We start from the raw sequence: 23,363 nt of genomic DNA, 5'->3' as shown, positions 1-23,363 counted from the left end.
GCAATCCAACTGGCATGTGAGTTTGGCTTCTTGAATAACCTTTTCATAGCCAAGTAAAGAAACAGGAAGACTAGTGGTTTTATATTTTAAACTCTTTTTGAATTACTGTGTGTTTGGGGGTGGGCGGTTTCAGGCCCTTCTGTTCTGGCAGCTTCAGCTCTGAGGTCTTTGCAAAGCTCCTGTGGGGCCTGTGACAGAATGTTCACCCCACGCTAGCCCAAAAAGGGTTAGTCTGCCTTAGAAGTGGTTAAGTAACCTGATAGGCCACACCTGAAGGAGGATTAGGCTGTTGATTTGAGGGTCCTGAGCTGGAACCTGGAATAATGGGCAGGCCTGGGTTCCCCTACTAGCCACTGGGGAAGTGGCACAATCTAGGCAGTGAATTGGAAGACTGCCTGAGACAGTTTAAACAGAAAGACTCTGATACCCCAGGAAGGGAAAAACTATAGTGACCTGGTTGGAGGGCCAAGCAATGAAGAGGGAGTGTCCCACTCCTGAGTCAGGAAGAGAAAGCACTGCCACTCCTGGAGTGTCAGATGGGTCTCACAGTGAAAGAGAGACAAAAAGGGGTGTCAGACCAGGCAGAGCAATTCCCCAGACAGAGCCACAAGGAGGCATACTAGAAGTGAGCAGAGAACCCCGTGACTGGGCCCTTTCATTCAGTGTGGTGTAGTCTCCTTGGCTGACAAAACACAGCTCTGTGTTCCTTCTGACATGGCAGCTCATTTTAAAAATTTCATTTTGAAATGTTCTCGTCTCCGTGTGAAGTCTTTATATGCTCTCCGATAGTTTTATAACCTTATTTAATCAGCCCATTATACAGCAATATAAAGTCATTTGAATAATTGGTGCTACACAGACAAAGCTTGGTTCAACACCAGCAGAATGAAATAGCTGTATACTAAATCTCTAACTTATGCATTAGTACCCCTTAGTTCTTTCTTCACTATATGAGCTTAGATAACTAGCTTGTGCACTTCTGAGGGGTGTGTGTGTATAAGTTACTATTAATCAAGCCGTTAACAAGCTGCTGCCTACAGCCATGCAGTTCTCTATGAAACACTGGTTGGCTTTACATTGAAGATTTTCACTTTATGTTCGCTTTAAAACATATTAACTAAAGGCCAGATTTTGCCAACCTTACTCATGTTGAGTAGTACCTTACTCTACACTCAAAATCAATAGGATGTCTTGTAGAGAAAGGCACTACTCAGCATACGCAAGAGCAGCAAAATCTGTCCTTCGATGTTTCGTATGGTTTTTGATACAGCATAGATTTGACATTTTTGTTTCTAGTTAGCCAACTTGCTATCTATTGCTCCAGGTTTCAGTGTGTGAAAGACTGCAACAAACCTCCCATTATATATCACTACTTCTAAGACTTAAAATTCCTCTTTTGGTATATATTAATTCTTGGACAATTAATTAATAATAAATCATATTTACAGCCATTCTCACAAAAAGCAATCCCTTTGTCACATTTATTATACATCTATTTAGCTAATATTTTCCTCCTAAGTTGCTCTTCTTTGAACACCCTCCACTGTGTCAGTATTATTCCTGTAATATGTTCCCAGAGCTCAACACAAATTCCAGGTGCAGGAGTCAGATAAATTTCAGGTTGTATAAAGAACATTAAAAATATGATGGCTATTTGGCCCTGGAAATGTAAGTTTAAGATGTGCAAATGGAAAAGCCAGCACATTAAACAGAAACAGTACACTCTGAAGAATGACCACTTAAACTGAGCTTCCAATGTATAATATGTGTACTCTAGACTACAAGTACTACAGTGACGTAGCTGCAGTTACAATGCTGTAGCGCTGTGGTGTAGACACTTACTACAGCGAAAGAAGAGGTTTTCCTGTTGCTGTCATAAAACTACCTCTAAGAGGCAGTGGCTAGGTTGACAGAAGAATTCTTCTCGGAAAGGCTATCAGGGATGTAATGAAGGAAACATTAAAAAAAAAATTCATTTCTTCATCCACACAGCCATCAGCTGCTCCTTGAAGCTGAATGACAATTTGAAACACTTGAAGATACAATTTGAGGCAAAATAGGCAAAGCTGCAGCAAATTTGTAAGACCAAGAATACCATGGAAAGATCTTACAATTAATGAAGATGAAAACACTACACATATCTGCAGGACCTTTGCATCATAATTGTAACTAGGTGGGATGAGGTCCCAGCCACCTATTTTATTTTAAGAGTAAATAGAACATATTATGATAGAACAAAAAGTGAAATACTGGACAAGACACTTTATCCAATCTTGAATATGATCATAAGAGTACAAGACAGAAAAGAAAATGAGAGTATGGTTACTGTCTCACATGAATAATAAAGAAACTAATATATGTGAAAAGGAATCTGTATTGAAATATCAAATGTTATGGGCAGGATGCATTAAATATTAATAATTCATGTTTAATCAACACATTGTTTTATGGCAAACTGACACTTTGAAAAGTAACTGGAGGCTTTGCAACAATTATACTTATATTTGTATTTATTAGACATTAGATATTATGCTACAGGTGGAAGCTCATAGCTAAGGCTATAATTTAGTCACGGGTTCTTTAGTAAAAGTCATGGACAGATCACAGACAGCCCGTGACCTGTCTGTGACCTGTACTAAATATCCCTGATTAAATTCTAGCTGGAAGGCAGGGGGGTGCACTGCTCTGGGGGGACGGTGCTGCGGGAAAGGGGGCCAGGGGCCAGTGGCACTAGCTGCCAGGAGCCACCAAGCAGTGGCTACTCCGGCCACCCCCCAGGGCCGCCCATCTGCCATTGCTCCCGCTGCCCTGGGACCGCTGCTCAGGCAGTCCCTGGAGCCAGCCACACCGGCCACTGCTCAGGGGGTCCCCGGGGCCAGCTGCCTGAAGCTGTCCAAGCACCAGCCAGTGCAGCTGTCTCTGGGGCCACTTCAGCAGCACCGGTGAGGCTGGCTGTGGAGCCGCCCAAGCGGCTGGCTGCGGAGTTGCTCCAGCAGCGGCCAGTGTGGCTGTCCCTGGGGCCAGCTGCTTGGGCGGCCCTGGGGTCAGCCACACTGGCCGCGGCAGAAGTCATGGAGGTTGCAGAAAGTCACGGAATCCGCAACTTCCACGATCTCCATGACAGACACGGAGCCCTATTAATTGTCAATCAAAACACAGAACTCGTCCCTGATTTTTCCTCTCTCAGACTGCTCAGGCAGATAAAAGTCTCTGATGGCACCATTCAGTTGTGACTATCCACATATCACCCAGTACATACATTCTTCCCTAATTCAAAACACTACATTTTAAAATCAATAGGAAAGAGAAGAAACTATGATGGTCCACTTTGGAACTATTGCATGGATAGGACTGTAAACTACAGATTGCTGTTTTTTAATCAGTGACAATAAACATAAAGCTTAGGTTTTAAAACAAACATTCCAACAGGAAGCTCAATATCCATTTCCGACCCACGCCACTCCTTACACATTCAACACTGATTAACTGCTGCATGTTCCAAGTTAAAATTAGATATTTTTAACAAATTGCTTATTCGGGTGGTTTCCTGACTGAAGAACTTCCACACATATCTAATTATGTCTCAGAGAACAAAGCAGATAATCATATCTGAAAACGGTGCCTGTTAGGAGCAGGTGTAGACAGGTTTCTTTGTCCTGGTGTGCCTCTGAGCCTAAAACCTGAACACCAATTTTTAAAATGCTTTACAACAGTTAATTTCCCTTTTTAACAATAAACTAACCATTTCTAGGAACTGGATTACTGCCTGTTAACATGGTGGGAAAGTAGTATTATCTCTTAATTACAGTCAGACTACTAAAAAAAGGTGTGCACAAAATCTCTCACAATTATTGTGATTTGCCTTGGGATCAGTCTATGAAGATTACCAATCCTTAGTTCTTCATTGTTCCATGTTACTTAAAATAGCTTTTAAACATGAAACTCCAGTTTTGGGAAAGAAAAAATATGGTCAGCTAATGACACAGAAATACATCATTCAGCTATTGTGAACTTCACGGTATCCTGTACTGTGGGCCGTAAAATGTGCTGCCTATTAGGAGATCAGCCACTAGTGTGACCAAAGGACTTCAGAACTTGTACTTAGAAACATCACAGTGGGAATATTCTCAGCCTCCAAAGAAAAGCTCATACCTGTACTGCAATGCTCTTGAGCACTCTTGGGTTGTAAGGTGGAATTCAAATGAGAACAAGCAGTGGTCCAGGTGCACAGGAACACCTCCTGACCCCACTTGATGATGTCTCACACATTGAGTCCATGTATGGAAGAGTTAAAAGAGCCCCATTGGTTGGGTAGGTAGTGAAAACATAAATATTGCCTGAATCCCACAACAGAGACATCAGAATATAAATTTCAAATGACAGAAAAACTCAACTATTGATCCGTTAGTAATTTACGGTGGTTAATTAAAAATAAATTTTATATATATATATATATATATATATATATATATACATATATACACACACACACCCAAGTAAGAAAAATCAGGTTAACTATAAATAGTTCCCCTAACAGTGTTGCAAAGAGAGTAAAAAAGGTATCATTTAACTTCCAAATGGAGAGTCACTAGAGGTGGGCGAAAGGGACTATATCCCTTTCGTGCTGTACAGAAATGTCAACTTCGGGTACATCCTAAATCCTAGGTGAGACTTGAATGACAATATGACACAGAAAATAGTGTTACGAACTTCATCAAAGATACTGACAAGAATATAGATTTTTGTAAATAATCTCACAACTCAAGAGAAAACAAAACAATTAAAAAAACTTAATAGTTATTACAAGCTATGTTGGAAGCCTTTTCCTACCCATCCACCAATGGTTACTAGTGAAAATGCATTACTCATTAATTTCTGACAGTTCAGCCTTCACACAGCCACTGTATTGTATAGTTCTCAGAACAAAAAAAAACTTTTTTAAAGAAATGCTTTTTAAACATATGTTTTTGCTATAGACAGAGCACGAACACTGACTTATTGTTCCCTTTTAACATACAGCAAGAATGAGTGACAAAAACATGTTCTTATTTTCCAATTATCCCCTCCCCCTCCAAAGCAAAGTCCTATTAGCTACCCACACTCCCCACCCTTCAGAATGCATCTATATCAGACAAGTTAAAATAATCTGGCGAACAAGAAATGAATCAGATATCTGTTACCTTACAATTCCTTATATCCCAGGCTTTAACTTCTGGGCTGAATCCTCCACAAATAAAAATATTAGGCTCAGAAAGGTGAAACTTCAGTGTGCTGATCCTAAATTCATTTTTGCTGCTAAATACCTGTGTCCCTAAAATACAAAAAAAAAAAAAAAAAAGAACAGGGTTAAAATTTGAACATGAATAATACTTTCATTAGACAGAATACTGAATGTTTATGTAGCAAATAAATATTAAAATAAAATGTAGGTTGCCAAAAGTCAATACGTAAATGGTAGCATAAACATGTGGGAGTGTAAAAGATCTGGAATTGAATTAACTTTATTCCATTTAAGTGAAATTCATCCTACTCCTGGCCTGCTACACCATTTGCTGGGCAGTGCCCTTGCACAGACAAGAACAGGGCAGAGTGGATATGCAGAGAGACTTCTGGGTCACTTGCACACTGTGGGTGGGGGTTCCTAGGGTTACCATATTTCAGCAAGCAAAAAAGAGGACGGGAGGAGCCCCGCCCTAGCCCCGCCTCTGCCCCTCCCACTTCCCGCCCCCCCAGAACCCCCAACCCTCCCCCCGTTCCTTGTCCCCTGACTGCCCCCTCCTGGGACCCCTGCCCCTAACTGCCCCCCAGGACTCCACTCCCTATCTAAGCCTCCCTGCCTCTTGTCCCCTGACTGCCCCAACCCTTATCCACACCCCCATCCCCAGACAGACCCCTGGGACTCCCACGCCCCATCCAACCACTCCCCACCCCCTGACAGCCCCCCCCAGAACTCCCAACCCATCTAAACCCCTCTGCTCCCTGTCCCCTGACTGCTCCGATCCCTCTCCGCACTCCTGCCCCCTGACAGCCCCCCCCAGAACTCCCAACCCATCTAAACCCCTCTGCTCCCTGTCCCCTGACTGCTCCGATCCCTCTCTGCACTCCTGCCCCCTGACAGCCCCCCCCCAGAACTCGCAACCCATCTAAACCCCTCTGCTCCCTGTCCCCTGACTGCTCCGATCCCTCTCCCCACTCCTGCCCCCTGACTGCTCCCCCCCAGAACTCCCAGCCCCCCACCCCCCCGCTCCTTGTCCCCTGACTGCCCCCTCCTTGGACCCCTGCTCCTAACTGCCCTCCAGAACCCCACCCCCTACCTAAGACTCCCTGTTCCTTGTCCCCTAACTGCCCCCTCCTAAGACCCCCCCAACTACCCCCCAGGACCCTACCCCCTACCTGTACCCTGACTGCCCAAAACTTTCTCCACTCCCCCCCAAAAGCCCCCCCCGTTTCTTGACTGCCCCCTCCAGAACCTCCCTGCCCCTTCTCCTGCCCCCTGGCCCCCTTACCCTGCTGCTCAGAACAGGGTGTTGGGCTCTGTGCGAGCCGAGCCGGACACGTGGCTGCGCTCCCCAGCACAACAAAACCCGGTCCCTGGCCCTGCACAGTGCTGCTGGACTGGGCTGCAGGGGAGAGCTGCCGGCTCAGAATGCAGGGCGGATCCGGCTCCTCTACAGCTGCTCCGGAGTCCAGCCCGGGACTTTCCTGCAGCCCTCCCAGCTGCTCGCTCTGCTCTGCCGGGGGAGGGGGGAAATCCCGGACATTTTGAGTGCTTTACAAATTCCCCCCGGACGCTATTTTTAGAACAAAAAGGAGGACATGTCCGGGTAAATCCGGACGAATGGTAACCCTAGGGGTTCCACAATAGTCCCAGTTAGGATGGCATGCAGGAATTACATATGCAGATCCCATGGATGGGTACTCCTGTGCAGAGGAGCTGTGCTTGTTATTCCAGCAGCTAGAGAAGGGGCTGCATTGAAACCCTGCGGCCTGCATGTATGTTGCAGGGAGTGGAATTCCATCCGATCAGCCACATACCTTTCCTCTTGGATTTTGCTTGCTTGGATTTTGTGGAGGAGGGGTGAATTTTGCCCTTACAACAGAAAATAATTTGCATACCCTCATTCTAAGGCAATATCTGTTCCCATGGATACGCTGTTCTCTAAATTTAATTGTGTATGGTAATCTTCAAAGGATCCTGTGGCTTAATAGTAATTGGCTTGCAAACAGCACTTCCAAATTATATAATTCATAAATTAATACCACAGGAAATTCAGCTACATGAATGTGTAGGATTTATCTCCAGTTCATTGCTGTTATACTTATCAAATTCATGATAATGTACATTCACTGCAATACTATTCTGAAATAGCAACATATCTTAAGCTAAATGCATTTAAGTTTTCACAATTTCACATTTTATATTCTATTGTATTACACATGGTATCTACATTCAAGAATATATAACGACCACATACATCGAGAATATATTAGATGGTGTGCACTAACATAAGAACACAAGAATGGCCATAATGGGTCAGAACTATGGTCCATTCAGCCCAGCATCCTGTCCTATGAGAGTGCATGGTATTAGATACAACAGGGCAATTATCAAGTGATCCATCTACTGCTGTCCAGTCCCAGCTACTGGCAGTCAGAGTTTTAGGGACACCCAGAGAATGGAGTTGTGTCCCTGACCATCTTGGCTAATAGCCAAGCTATCCTCCATGAACCTATCTAATTCTTTTTTGAACCCAGGTATACTTTTGGTCTTCACAGCATCTCCTGGCCATGAGTTCCACAGGTTGACTCTGCATTATATAAAGAAGTTTCATTGGGTGACCCCCTGGAACTTGTGTTACATGAAGGAATAAATAACACTTCCTTATTCACTTTCTCCACACCATTCACGATTTTATAGACCTCTATCATATCCCCCCTTAGTTGTCTCTCTTTCTAAGCTGAACAGTCCTAGTCTTTTTACTCTCTCCTCATATAGAAGCTGTTCCATACCCCTAATCATTTTTGTTGTCCTTCTCTATACTTTTTCCTATTCTAATATATCTTTTTTGAGATGGGGTGACCAGAACTTCACCTAGTATTCAAGGTGTGGGCATACCATGGATTTATATATTGACATTATGGTATTTTCCATCCTCTTATCTATCCCTTTTCTAATGATTCCGAACATTCTGGTAGCTTTTTTGACCGCTGCTGCTCATTGAGCAGATGTTTCCATGATGACTACAAGATCTCTTTCTTGAGCAGTAACAGCTAATTTAGATCCCATCTTTGTGTATGTACAGTTGGGTTTATGTCTTCCAATGTGCATTACACTGAATTTCATCTGCCATTTTGTTGCCCAGTTTTGTGAGATCTCTTTGTAACTCTTCATAGTCAACTTTGGCTTTAACTATACTGAGTAGTTTTGTATTGTCTGTAAACTTTGCCACTTCACTGTTTTCACACTTTTCCAGATCACTGAGTAAGTCAAGGGCCCCTGTGCACCTTAAAATATGATGAGGGCACCTTAAAAATGTGCATCTCACCAGTTGTACAGCAAATCAGACTTTCAGGCCAATTAGCTTTAATAATGTGCAAAAAGAACAGGAGTACTTGTGGCACCACTCCTGTTCTTTTTGCGGATACAGACTAACACGGCTGCTACTCTGAAACCTTTAATAATGTGCGATTTTTTGTTCTATAAAAATTCATGATGTGAACACTTTTTTGCTATTAGGTTGAAAGTAAAAATGTAATAAATTTTCACACTACTTTCTTCACTCTGAGCTGATCTGATTGGTTTTGACATAGGAATTGATCCTGACTCGATTAACCAATCTTACATGGTAAGGAGGTTTTACAAGAAGCCATTCTGAGTCACTTTCTCAGAAAGAATGAGATTTCATTATGCATGCTCACTCAGAGCCAGAGCAGAAAAGCAGAAAAAAATCAGAACAATACAAAACAAAATGTACTGCTCCCTGCTGAAGCTGGGGGGGTTGGATGGTTGCTTATTGTTGCCTGATAGATTGTCAATCTAAAATGTTTAAGGGCTCCTGTAAACACTGACAGTGAGAGCATCCATCCAACAAAGGTCTTTTTTAAAAAAAAAGAAAGAATGGGTGGTTAGCAGGCCAACAGTCCTTCCTTCCAAAGTTACATGCCACCCGTAGTGGCTTTTCCTCCTGGAAACCTGCAACTTCCCCAAGGACAGGAGAAGGAAGAGAGGAGATACTCATAAGTAAGGAGGACAAAGGCAGTACCAACGTAACAGGAGATTACTCTCATCTAGGCCACCATCTTGATCTAATAGCTGCTACATCCCTCAGCTTGATCTTCTACCTTGGAAGGATCTTGATTAGTATGGGATCTTGAGTGCAGAACCTTCCAACACATGGGAAGCAAAATAGCTAGCTAACAACTCCTGTTAAATGTGCTGAATAATAGTGGATCATTGTTACCATAACAAATACACAGTGATTTAATAATCAGATATCTAAAATGTTGTCAGATATAAGGACAAAGCAAATTCTTACACAACACAAAAAGGAAAATAAGAATTTTTTCTCAAGTGGTTAAAAAGTGGGAAAAGTTGAATATGAACTTTTTTGTTAAACAAGAGGAAGCCTGCAAAATATTCACTTTATTAAGATATTTTTAAAACAAGAAACTAAAACAAAAAGAGTTGGAATTTTTTTATTTAATTCTGTTCCGTTTTATATGCAATTTTGTGTACTTTTTGCATAAATACAATAGGCAACTTAACTTTTGTTTTTGGAACATTTAACTCTAATTTTAAGAATAGGTTTTCCATTTGTTGTCAGTTATTTTATGACCTCTAGCAACATCTTGTTAATTATATTTTAGAAGACTATGAAAATATAAAAAGAAGATATATAATATTACAATGAAGGTTTCACATCTCATACCCAAAATGAGCAACTTCAGGCAGAAAAAAGATATATAGTTCATTTCCATTCTTCCCAAGTCCCACTTTTATTAATAAAATAATACACTACTTATATGGAGAAAAGTTGTCCTTTGTTAAACTAAATGCAGAAGGGTTTTTTTAATCTCCTTTGTTGATCCCTAACAAAGATATTTTGTCATTTGTTTCTTAGCTGAACTGAGACACAATTTCTGGTAATGTTCTCTTCCACAGAGAAAACCTACATTCTTCTTTGAGATAAGGGCAAGCTTTATTGAGAATATTTCATCTACCTATGCTAAACAGTTCAAAAGTACAATTATTATAGTCTTTTTATGACAAAGCAAATGCAGAGTTAGGAAGTCTCCTGCCTTTTTTAAAATAAAAGAAATCTGAGCTGTTATTAAGATGAAGTTTCTTAGATTTAATAAGCAGCAAAATGGCTGTATGTAAAATTCAAAGGGATTCTGCTTCTGAATAAAATGAAATGTAAAGCGTTTTTGTTCAAATATACTTTGAAGTGCAACAGTGGGGAAGATGGGGGAATATTCTGGAATATAGAAGTATTTCTTCCCAACTTTTCTTGTTCAAAATTGAGAGCATTAAAAATGAACTACCAATTTTCCTGCAAGAAATGAAATGTCTACACAGTAAGTAAAAGTAGGCTTTTGCAATAAGGAAATTGTTTCCTCATGTTATATACTGTCACATTGAGACCATGCAATGAATGTGTGTAAAAACTGCCTAGTGAAAGCTTAAAATATCTGTAGTATGTATTTCTGATTTTCCCAATTGATTATACTCTTTTGGGGACTGGAAGGCTCAGGGCATTGGTAAAATGATACAAATGCTTCTAGGTCTCTAATTCAAATCCAGAAAAGAATAGCAGTGACTGAAAGTTGATGCAGCCTGATGATTCTTTGACAAGCTATGTGAAATATGTTCATAGAAAGGCAGTGGTGTAGTCCTACACTGCACTGTCCTCCTGCCAGCCTGGCTCTCTAGCCCTGCCTCCACACTGTTCTAACTCTACCTCCACACTGCTTCGTATTCACATTAAAAAACAAACACTCCATCACAACTGGCACCCTTCTGGTAGTCTCAGTAGAGGAGCCAACAATGGAATAAAACAACGAAACAAAACTGGCTTCTCTTCCCTAGGGGATCTTCCATGTCTAGGCTGAAGCACGCTAGAAGCTTGTAAGGGAAAAGCTTGCACCACTAAGATTTGCAGGAAAAGGATTTTAGTCTCCAAAACTGTTAAATATTTAACTATTGCTAAAACCAAAAAGTTTTAAAAAGTACTTCTGGGCAAAATATTGGTTGATTCTATTCGAATGCAACAATGAAAACTTGAATTATAATAAACAATAGTGTCCATAATTTCCAATGAGCTCAGCTCCCATTTTGACAACAAAATAAATGGTCTCATCTTATTTTATGCTTCACTACAAGCTACGGTAGATAGAGTTTCCGCTTAAATTACTGGAATGGAACTGACCTAATTCACATCTTCTTAGACTGCCAAGATCCTCCTTCATGTCTGTAGATCTTAGTCTCAATCTCCATCTGACTTTTTTTCTGTGTCAGGACAGTACCCTTCCCCATTCCCTGTAGGAAACTAAGTCCAATTATTATATTGCTCAATAGTTTATGGGCCAGATTTATAGATTCATAGATTATAAGGTCAGAAGGGATCCCTGTGATCACCTAGTCTGACCTGCTGTATAGCACAAGCTATAGGACTTCCCTGAATTGATTAAAACATTTCCAGTGATGGAGAATCCACCACAAAACCTTGGTTGTTGTTCTAATGGTTAATTACCCTCACAGTTTAAAAAATTGTGTCTTATTTCTAGTATGAATTTGTTTAAGCTTCAACTTCCGGCCATTGGATTGTACTTTTGTCTGCCTGCAGAGCCCTTTATTATCAATTTTTTGTTCCCTATGCAGCTCTTTTAGACTGTGATCAAGTCATCTGTTCGCCTTCTCTCTCTCTGTTAGACTCAAGGAGCTCTATCGGTTTAGCTTATCACTATAAGGAATATTTTCCTTCTCATGACTCCTCTCCGAACCTTTTCCAATTAATCAACATTCTTCTTGAATTGTGCACACCAGAACTGGACGCAGTATTCCAGCAGTGGTTGCAACAGTGCCACATACAGAGGCAATAGGTGTGAAGTCTCCTAGTGTTTCAAACTGCATTCTCCCAGTCAGTTACAGCATCCAGCAGGCCCTATCCAGGAAAAAATAAAAATCATAGCAGTTCAATTGTTTGGCCTATTAGATGCATTCAATCTCAATGGATTGTAATCCCTGGCCTCATGGCTAGTCTCCCTTGGAGGAAAGGGTGGTGAAATTCTCTGATTCCCTTGATTAATCTAACATGCAATCTTAGAAGTCAAGCACATAGATCACATATTGGATAGAGATCAAAAGATGCAATTAATACAGACACTTATGGTCAGATATCAACATAGCCTGACATCTCTCTCTTAAAATGTGTTAGATTTCTGTTTACTCAAATATTTGTCATCTGGGAGTTAAGGAATTTACTGTCCTCCAAAAAATTATTTTTAAAGTATATTTCTCTATATTTTCATACCCAGCTATTAAAGTGATGAATTCTCCTCCAAGCTTCCAATACCCAAGTCCCAGACCTCCTGAAGTCTGAGGAATGGTCAGGACACATCAGTCTGAGAAGCTCAGGTTCTTCCATTAATACTTTCCAATTCACATTATTTTCCTCTCATTCACACTACACAGTTTGTGCCAGCTATGAAGTGACAGTCAATCAAATCTCTCTCTTTGAAAGGCCAGCAAGCAATACTTTGGAGAGGACAACTTTATTATACATATTTCAGTCCATTGTCAGGGAACAGAACAGCAGAAGAGGATGGAACTAGGAAAATAAAAAGACTGCAGGTGAAGGAAGAGGAAAAACACCATTGCTCAGAAGGGGAAACAAGCTTGATAATTGGTTATTACACCCTGACCTTCAAAAAAGCTAGTTTATCAATGGGCTGCTAGGGATGAGTAACCAGATTACATATAATATGAATATGCCTGAACATCAATCCAACCCCGGATCAAAGCCAAATATGAACCTTTCTAACATTTACGTGAGTACCTCCATGTCTCAGTTTCCAAGGTAACTGCACCTGTGACCCCTTCATGGCCTCTTTCAGGGCACCCCACTTAAAGTTTCAGGTCTAGCCATTACCTTTCTTGGGGCAAAGTCCCATGACCTTCTCTCTCCAGACTGAGAATTTAAGCTGCAATTTCTCCTGTAATTCAATTTGATCACTTCAGCAGGTCTGACTTTAGTTCAGCACCTACAGAAGGATTGCCAGATTTTTCAAAAACCACAAGCTGAAATGGGTTTCAAAAGCAGCCCTAAATTCTGAAAACAAGTACCCAACCAGCAGTGAGTGCTGAGGACATAATTACACACACCCACACACACACACACACACCCAGCATCCTCTCCCACAATCATCACCACACTCCCCACATAAGGACGGCCATACTGGATCAGACCAAAGGTCCATCTTGCCCAGTATCCTGTCTTCCAACAGTGGCCAATGCCAGGTGCCCAAGAGGGAATGAACAGATAATAATCAATTGATCCATTCCCTGTCACTCATTCCCAGCTTCTGGAAAAGAGATATTCAATGATCTAAAAATCAAAAAAGAGTCCTACAAAAAGTGGAAACTAGGTCAAATTACAGAGGATGAATATAAACAAATAACACAAGTATGTAAGGACAAAATTAGAAAGGCCAAGGCACAAAATGAGATCAAACTAGCTAAAGACATAAAGGGTAACAAGAAAACATTCTACAAATACATTAGAAGCAAGAGGAAGATCAAGGTCAGGGTACGCCCGTTACTCAATGAGAGGGGAAAAATAATAATAGAAAATGTGGAAATGGCAGAGCTGCTTAATGACTTCTTTGTTTCGGTTTTCACCAAGAAGGCTGGTTGTGATTGGACGTCTAACGTAGTGAATACCGGTGAAAACTAGGTAGGATCAAAAGAGGCTAAAATAGGGAAAGAACAAGTTTAATTTGTCCAAGTAATGTTTGATGTCTTCAAGTCAGCAGGGCCTAATGGAACGCATCCTAGAATACTCAAGGAGCTGACTGAGGAGATATCTAAGCCATTAGCGATTATCTTTGAGAAGTCACAGAAGACGGGAGTGATTCCAGAGGACTGGAAAAGGGCAAATATAGTGCCCATCTATAAAAAGAAAAATAAGGACAACCCAGGAAATTACAGACCAGTCAGCTTCTGTACCCGGAAAGATAATGGAGCAAATAATTAAGCAATCAATTTGCAAACATCTAGAAGATAATAAGGTGATAAGTAACAGTCAGCATGGATTTGTCAAAAACAAATTGTGTCAAACCAAACTGATAGCTTTCTTTGACAGGGTAACGACTTGTGGATGGGGGGAAAGTGGTAGATGTGGTATGTTTTCATAGAATCATAGAATATCAGGGTTGGAAGGGACCTCAAGAGGTCATCTAGTCCAACCCCCTGCTCAAAGCAGGACCAATTCCCAACTAAATCATCCCAGCCAGGGCTTTGTCAAGCCGGGCCTTAAAAACCTCCAAGGAAGGAGACTCCACCACCTCTCTAGGTAACGCATTCCAGTGCTTCACCACCCTCCTAGTGAAATAGTGTTTCCTAATATCCAACCTGGACCTCCCCCACTGCAACTTGAGACCATTGCTCCTTGTTCTGTCATCTGCCACCACTGAGAACAGCCGAGCTCCATCCTCTTTGGAACCCCCCTTCAGGTAGTTGAAGGCTGCTATCAAATCCCCCCTCATTCTTCTCCTCTGGAGACTAAACAATCCCAGTTCCCTCAGCCTCTCCTCATAAGTCATGTGCTCCAGACCCCTTATCATTTTTGTTGCCCTCCGCTGGACTCTTTCCAATTTTTCCACAGTTTTGACTTTAGTAAAGCTTTTGATACTGTTTCACATGACCTTCTCATAAATAAATTAGAGAAACGCAACCTAGATGGAGCTACTATAAGGTGGGTGCAAAACTGGTTGGAAAAGCATTCCCAGAGAGTAGTTATCAGTGGTTCACAGTCATGCTGGAAGGGCATAATGAGTGCGGTCCTGCAGGGATCAGTTCTAGGTCTGTTTCTGTTCAATACCTTCATCAATGATTAGATAATGGCATACAGAGTACACTTATAAAGTTTGCGGATGATACCAAGCTGGGAGGGGTTGCAAGTGCTTTGGAGGACAGTGTGGGGAAATAGAACTGGGGGGCCTTCCTTTTAATAACCTGAGTAACACCGAAGGCCCAAATTCAGACCCTCTGACAGAGGCTCGGTACAGGACTAAGCTGTACAATTCCCTGCCAAACTCGGTCAAGGGTCATGACCAGAGGAGGGAGGGGGGAGGAAGTAACAGTGGTAAAGGCCTCCGCAACCTAATAACCGCAAGTTTATGAAATATAATAACCGCTTGTATGAAGAAATTGGTTTTGCAAATGCCAACTTCTCCTGTGATTCCAGCTATCTGCAAAATTAACCAATCATGTATCCTCTTTGAGCGTCCTATGTTAACCCCCTTGTGCCCATAACCATAAAGCCCCGGAAAATAATATGTACCCTGATGAAAAATACCCCTAAACCGGTGCCAAGTACCACCCCTGAGGAAAAACCACCAAGCGCCCCTATACCCAAATAAAACACCCAATTCTTGGAAAATAATGAGGAAGGTGCCGGGGAAGGGGGGACTGACCCCAACTCCAATTTCTTAACTCATGACGTATTGTTTGTACTTTGCTTGTGGTTTAATGAAATAAAAGCCGCCTGTGAGCGGTCCTAGGGGTGTCAGTCTTCGGACTGCACCCCAGTGCACTGGTATGTATGTCAATAAACTGGCCTCAGGCTTGAGTCTGTAAACTAAAATCAATGCGTGGGTATCTTTGACCACGACAATAGGATTAAAATTCAAAACGATTTGGACAAACTGGTGAAATGGTCTGAAGTAAATAGGATTAAATTCAATAAGGACAAATGCAAAGTACTCCACTTAGGAAGGAACAATCAGTTGCACACATACAAAATGGGAAATGACTGCCTAGGAAGGAGTACTGTGGAAAGGGATCTGGGGGTCATAGTGGACCACAAGCTAAATATGAGTCAACAGTGTAACGCTGTTGCAAAAAAAGCAAACATCATTCTGGGATGTATTAGCAGGAATGTTGTAAGCAAGACACGAGAAGTAATTCTTCCTCTCTACTCCACTCTGATTAGGCCTCAACTGGAGTACGGTGTCCAGGTCTGAGCGCCACATTTCAGGAAGGATGTGGACAAATTGGAGAAAGTCCAAAAAAGAGCAACAAAAATGATTAAAGGTCTAGAAAACATGACCTGTGAGGGAAGATTGAAAAAACTGGGTTTGTTTAGTCTGGAAAAGAGAAGATTGAGAGGGGACATGATAACAGTTTTCAAGTACGTAAAAGGTTGTTACACGAGGAAGGAGAAAAAAATGTTTTTCTTAACCTCTGAGGATAGGACAAGAAGCAATGGGCTTAAATGGCAGCAAGGGAGGTTTAGGTTGGACATTAGAATAAAATTCCTAACAGTCAGGGTGGTTAAGCACTGAATAAATTGCCTAAGGAGACTGTGGAATCTCCATCATTGGAGACTTTTAAGAGCAGGTTAGACAAACACCTGTCAGGAATGGTCTAGATAATTAGTCCAGTCCCCACGAGTGCAGGGGACTGGACTAGATGACTTCTCGAGGTCCCTTTGAGTTCTATGATTCTATGAGGGTGTACCATGGATTTATATAGTTGCAATATGATATTTTCTGTCTTATCTATCCCTTTCTTGACTCCCAACATTTTGTTTGCTTTTCTGAGTGCCGCTGCACATTGAGTAGATGTTGTCAGAGAACCCTCTACAATGACTCCAAGATCTCTTTCTTGAGTGATAACAGTTAATTTAGACCCCATCATTTTATATGTACAGTTGGGATTGTGTTTTCCAATGTGCATTACTTTGCATTTATCAACATTGAATTTCATCTGCCATTTTGCTGCCCAGTCACCCAATTTTGAGAGATCCTTTTGTAGCTCTTTGGAGTCTGCCTGGGGCTTAACTATCTTGAGTAGTTTTGTATCATCTGCAAATTTTGCCACCTCACTGTTTACCCCTTTTTCCAGCTCATTAACGAATATGTTGAATAGGACATCTTTACGGGAAAGGGGATGTTTCCTTGGGGTAGCAATATCATTGACTCTAAAAGCCCTTACTGAACCTGAAAGAGAGAGAACTATTTTGCTCTTTAAATAACCACACAGACCCAATCAGTGAAATTCATACATTTTTTTTTAAAGTGAGGGGGAGGGCCAATCATATGCCTTCGCTCACATAAAAAAAAAATCATTGCAGTATATTGACTGTCCGGCAGAAGTGAGTACCGAGTTAGAGAGCAGCAGGGGGCAGGGAGTTGTTCCTCAGTCACACTGGGCACGGTGATGGCTGGATCGGACTTGATTGGAGCACAATCAAAAAAATAATCCAGAGAAAAAGCAATCTATTAGAATTAAGCACCAAAACCCATAGGCAGCAACTTGTGGGTTGTTTTTTTTAAAGGCTTAAAAAATGTGAGTTCAAAGTCACTTCTCTTTGGCTAACTGCACTTCTCTCAAGGGTAATGACAGGGTTAACCTGCTACCAGCTAGACAAACAAAATACTAATTATTCAAAACAAATGCATTACAGAGAAAATATATCTTGAAAACAGTAAACAGCTTACATGTATGCCTATCTTACCAGATATCACCCATCCAGTGGTGCTGGAACTAAGGGTTCTGGGGGTGCTGCCACAACCCCTTCCTTGAAGTAGTAATAACAAACACCAAATACAGGGTTTTGATCAGCAGCACCCCCACTATAAAAATCGTTCCAGTGCCTTTGCAGCCATCAATCCACATCATGACCCTGGAAGGTTTCAAAGTATTTCAGGTCCTCTCGCAGGACCTGTCCTTCTGGGTCACAGTCTCATGTCAGATGTTCCATCAGGTGAGAGTAACCTCCTTCCCTAAACCTAAAGAAAGGTTTTGGGGCCAAGAAAGCAGGCTGAAAAGGGTGCTCTTAGTGCTGGGAGCAAAAGAAGCTGTTTTCTGCTGTTTGATACCTTCTGCATTTAGAGACATAGGATTTTGTACATTCTTTATAAATAAACAGAACAGGATCAAAGAAAATACTGAACTCCATAATTTCTACTTCCAACTAGAACATAGCCAGGGCACTGAAACATTGATTAGTCACTTGGGTCAAAAAGGGGCAACAATGTTGAAAAAATATGGATTCAGACCTTAGTTGTACCAGGGAATCAGAGGTAGCTCTAAGCCATCTTTACAACTCTCCTGACACAATAGATGCTTGTTTGCAGCAACCTTGTAAGAGCAACTGCTGCTTATAAGCAACATTGCCCCTGGGAACACCTTCCCTGCTGTAAATTGTCGACACTCCCCATAACAGCAACAGCCACTTAGGAGCAACATAGGCCTGGTCTACACTGGGGGGGGGGGGGGGGGGGGGGGCGGGAGAGGGGAGAAATCTGTCCTTTGCAACATCCTCTGGTATATGAGTTCCACAGATTGCCTGTGTGTTGTGTGAAGAAGTACCTCCTTTTGTTTGTTTTAATCCTATTGCCGATTAATTTCATTGGGTGACCCCTAGTTGTTGTGTTATGTGAAGGAGTAAATAATACTTCCTTATGCACTTTCTCCACATCATTCATGATTTTATAGACCTCTATCATATCCTCCCTTAGTCATCTTTTTTCCTAGCTGAATAGTCCCAGACTTTACAATCTCTCCTCATATGGAAGCTGTTCCATAACCTTAATTGATTTTGTTGCCTCTCTTTGTACCCTTTTCAACTCTAATATATCTTTTTTTTTAGATGGGGTGACCAGAACTGCATGCAATATTCAAGGTGTGGGCATACCATGGATTTATGTATTGGCATTATGATATCTACTGTTTTATTATATATCCCTTTCCTAATGGTTCCTAACATTCTGTTAGCTTTTTTGACTGCCACTTCCCATTGAGCAGATGTTTTCAGAGAACTATCCACAATGACTCCAAGATTTCTTTCATGCTAATTTAGATCCCATCATTTTGTATGTATAGTTGGGATTATGTTTTCCAATGTGCATTACTTTGCATTTATCAACATTGAAGATCATCTGCTATTTTGTTGCCCAGCCACCCAGTTTTGGGAGATGTCTTTGTAACTCTTCACAGTCTATTTTGGATTTAACTACCATGAGTAATTTTGTATTTTCTGCCAATTTTGCCACCTCACTATTTACCAGATCATTGCCCCTACAGCTGTAAGTGCCCTTTGCACTGTTAGAATGTTACAGCAGGTATATGGTAAGGGACAAGGATTTAGGACATTGAACTACTGGAAGAACCATTTTCAGATTAAATGTAAAACTGACCCAACTACAGTAACTCCTCACTTAAAGTCATCCCGGTTAACATTGTTTCATTGTTACGTTGCTGATCAATTAGGGAACATGCTTGTTTAAAGTTGTGCAATGCTCTCTTCTAATGTCATTTGACAGCCGCCTGCTTTGTATACTGCTTGCAGGAAGAGCAGCCCATTGCAGCTAGCTGGTGGGGGCTTAGAACCAGGGTGGACTGGCAGCCCCCCATCAGCTCCCTGCTCCCCTAAGTTCCCTGTACAGCAGCTGCCCAGCAGGCTAGCAATTGCAGATATCCCTCCCCCCACTGCCATGTGCTGCTCCTGCCCTCTGCCTTGGAGCTGCTCCCCAAGACTCCTGCTTGCTGTGCAGGGGGGAGGGAAGGAAGAGGGGGGCTGTCAGGGTGTCCCCCTCCCCCCTGCTCCTGCATCCCGCTTACCTAGGGTTACCATACGTCCTCTTTTTCCCGGACATGTCCGGCTTTTCGGCAGTCAAATCCCCGTCCGGGGGGAATTGCCAAAAAGCCGAACATGTCCGGGAAAATGGCGGCTCTGCTCCTCCCCGACTCTTCGGCTCTGTTTAAGAGCCGGGCTGCCCGAGCGCTACCGGCTTCGGGCAGCCCCCATGCCTCCAGACCCTGCGCCCCCAGCCAGGCACTTCCCCTCCCGGGCTCGCATTTTTCAGGAACATAACTACAACGTTAAGCGAGGAGTTACTGTACTTGTATTCATTAAAGATCCCATGACACTATTTGCTAGAGTATGGGTGTGACACCATGCTGAATTCCCACCAAGCTAATTACATTCTGACCTAACTAAATATTCAGTGTAGTTATTCTTTTCCTTTCCTAAACCAATTTATAGTGTTACTGATGCTACTAAAATTGTATTCCATTATAGAGCTATACCTGATATGTGCTCTCTATTTTACATCATATTTTATGAACAATATTCATGCTTTTTGATATCAGGAATACTTTCTGAGCAGCCATTTCCCCCCTGATTTCGATCCTATTATAGTCAAGCTTTTATACTTCATCCATCACCACAACAGTGCAATTATATTTTTTGCTATCCATGCTCCCTCACATTAGATTTGGCTTTGGTTTTTGCTAGTCTTGTTGCAGTTTATTTTTCTTTGTCACACTACAGACACCTCAAGCTTACTGTACCTTTTTGAGATGTACATCATGGTGCTATTTTGTGAACACTTTACATCAGTGGCTCTCAACCTTTCCAGACTATTGTAGCCCTTTCAGGAGTCTGATTTGTCTTGTGTACCCCCAAGTTTCACTTCACTTTAAAAGTGCATGCTTACAAAATCAGAAATAAAAATACAAAAGTGTCACTCACAGCACACTATTATTGAAAAATTGCTTACTTTCTAATTTTTACCATGTAATTTTAAAATAAATCAATTAGAACATAAATATTGTACTTACATTTCAGTGTATATTATATAGAGAAGTATCAACAAGTCATTGTCTATATGAAATTTTAGTTTGCACTGACTTTGCTAGTGCATTTTATATACCCAGTTGTAAAACTAGGCATATATCTAGATGAGTTGAGGTACCCCTGGAAGACCTCTGCATACCCCCAAGGGTACATGTACCCCTGGTTGAGAACCACTGCTTTGAATCATCAGAAATTTCCATGTATGCCCATCCAGCATCACAAAGGGCCATCACTTCTGTTACTTATAGCTTTTGATTTTTGTTCAAATATCCCATACCAATACTTCATATGACAGTCAGTCTATATGTTCACCTAAGTCCATTACCCAATAATGGATATACAGGTCTTGTCGCATCTTACGCTGGGGTTACGTTCCGCAGTCAGCGCATAAAGCGAAAATAGCATATAGTCAAAATTACATTGAGTGTAATGGCGGGCGGAATCGCCCGCACTACAGGTACAGTATTAAAATTGTTATTTTTCTCTTCTTTTTTTGCCGACTGTGTAAAGCTGAAATCGTGCATGTTAAATGCGCGTAAGATGTGACAGACCTGTAGTGTTAATTGACAGGGAACTATATTGACAGACCCATGTTCAACATATTAACTGTTCAAAACTCACAATAGAAACAGCTAAGAAAGATCATCATAAATGTAATTTGCTGTCAGTCCAGCACTCTAGAAGTAACCATTGATATATTTTCTATGCAAACATTTTATCCACTTTTGTTTACAATTATTAAGCTACTAGTAACATTAAATACACAGTAACATTTTTCCAGGGCCAGATTTAGTGAGGTGCTATTTCTTACTAGCTCTGCAGAGCTCTCCCATCTCACACTGACTTCAATGGGAGTTAAGGTAACTTCACCCTTTAGTTAATAAACCAAAAATTAAAGCTGCTTGTGACATAAAACAGAAAATGCATTTGTTCCAGTGAATGTATATATTCATTGTATTTAAGTTCCTGTTGTCTGTATAACAAAGATTCAGTCCATTCTGAGGCTGTAGGGAACATGAGACTTTTTGATAATTGTAGATCTTTGTTCCTGCAAAGATGATGTTTTTCTGAATGGTGAGTTTTGATATCTATTCAGTGAGGCCAAGATTTCACCCAAAATGTTTACTGTATCAATATGCCAGCAGGATCAAATCTTGCTAAACGATTTTACCATAGATATAACTTATTGCTAGAATTAATTTAGCTTTAGTTTTTCCGTATTTTGTCCCTTTATTATTGTTGGTTACTTCACCATTATATCCGTATTTTTACAACCCTGTAAAATACAGCCTCATAGTGGGGGGCTTTGTTCTATTATTTTTAAACGAAAACTACAAATTAAAAAGTAGTAGACACAAGACAACTTTTAATTTGCATCAGTTATGAGTGATGATTGTCACTCTTTGCACAGAGGACTTTGCAGGCCTCTAGCATGATTCTTAAACATGGTTTGTCCTGGCCAGACACTGACATGACAAAATGTCCCATTCTCCCATATGCTGCAGCCCATTTATGCTGTTCTATCTATCTATTTCATAGAACTGGAAGGAACCTTGAAAGGTCATCAAGTCCAGTCCCCTGCCTTCACTAGCAGGATCAATTTTTTGCCCCAGATCCCTAAATGGCGCCCTCAAGGATTGAACTCACAATCCTGGGTTTAGCAAGCCAATGCTCAAACCACTGAGCTATCCCTCCTTGCTGGAATAATGCGGTCATAAAAACATTTTACAGGGTAGAGTTGGCCTCTTTCTACTTCTGGTGTAGGGGGAACTGGGCCAAGGAAGGGAATGTGCCTGCCAGTGTAACAGTATGTCACCAATTACGGTGGAATTTCAAAAGTATTCTGTATTCATAAGAACATAAGAATGGCCATACTGGGTCAGATCAATAGTCCATCAAGTCCAGGATCCTGTATTCCAACAGTGGCCAATGCCAAGTGCTTCAGAGGGAATTAACAGAACAGGTAATCATCAAGTGATCCACCCCGTCACCCATTCCCAGCTTCTGGAAAACAGAGGTTAGGGACACTTCAGAGCATGGTTTTGCATCCCTGCCCATCCTGGCTAATAGCCATTGATGGACCTATCCTCCATGAACTTATCTAGTTCTTTTTTTAACCCTGTTATAGTCTTGGCCTTCATATCCTCTAGCAAAGAGTTCCACAGGTTGACTGTGCATTGTGTGAAGAAATACTTCCTTTTGTTTGTTTTAAACCTAGTACCTATTAATTTCATTTGATGACTTCTAGTTCTTGTGTTATGAGGATGAGTAAATAACATTTTCTTATTTACTTTCCACCAGTCATGATTTTATAGACCTCTAACATATCCCACCTTAGTCATCTCTTTTCCAAGCTGCAAAGTCCTAGTCTTAATACTCTCCTCATACAGAAGCCGTTCCATACACCTAATCATTTTTGTTACCCTTTTCTGTACCTTTTCCAATTCCAGTATCTCTTTTTTGAGATGGGGCAACTAGATCTGCATGCAGTATTCA

At 41.4% G+C, this 23,363-nt stretch overlaps 1 protein-coding gene across 3 annotated transcripts in view; it reads right to left on the bottom strand.

The window, feature by feature from the left end:
* The window catches only part of WDR25 (WD repeat domain 25), a 123,659-nt gene that overhangs the window by 16,955 nt on the left and 83,341 nt on the right, over positions 1 to 23,363 (bottom strand). For all 3 annotated transcript variants that reach the window (XM_065595699.1, XM_065595696.1, XM_065595697.1), the window contains exon 4: positions 5,181 to 5,311. In XM_065595699.1, the coding sequence (XP_065451771.1) occupies positions 5,181 to 5,311 (131 nt within the window). The remainder of the gene's footprint in view (positions 1 to 5,180; positions 5,312 to 23,363) is intronic.

The sequence above is a fragment of the Chrysemys picta genome, chromosome 4, assembly GCF_011386835.1.
Source record: "Chrysemys picta bellii isolate R12L10 chromosome 4, ASM1138683v2, whole genome shotgun sequence".
NCBI classification, from domain to species: Eukaryota; Metazoa; Chordata; order Testudines; family Emydidae; genus Chrysemys; species Chrysemys picta.
This window is presented reverse-complemented; position numbering and strand designations above follow the sequence as displayed.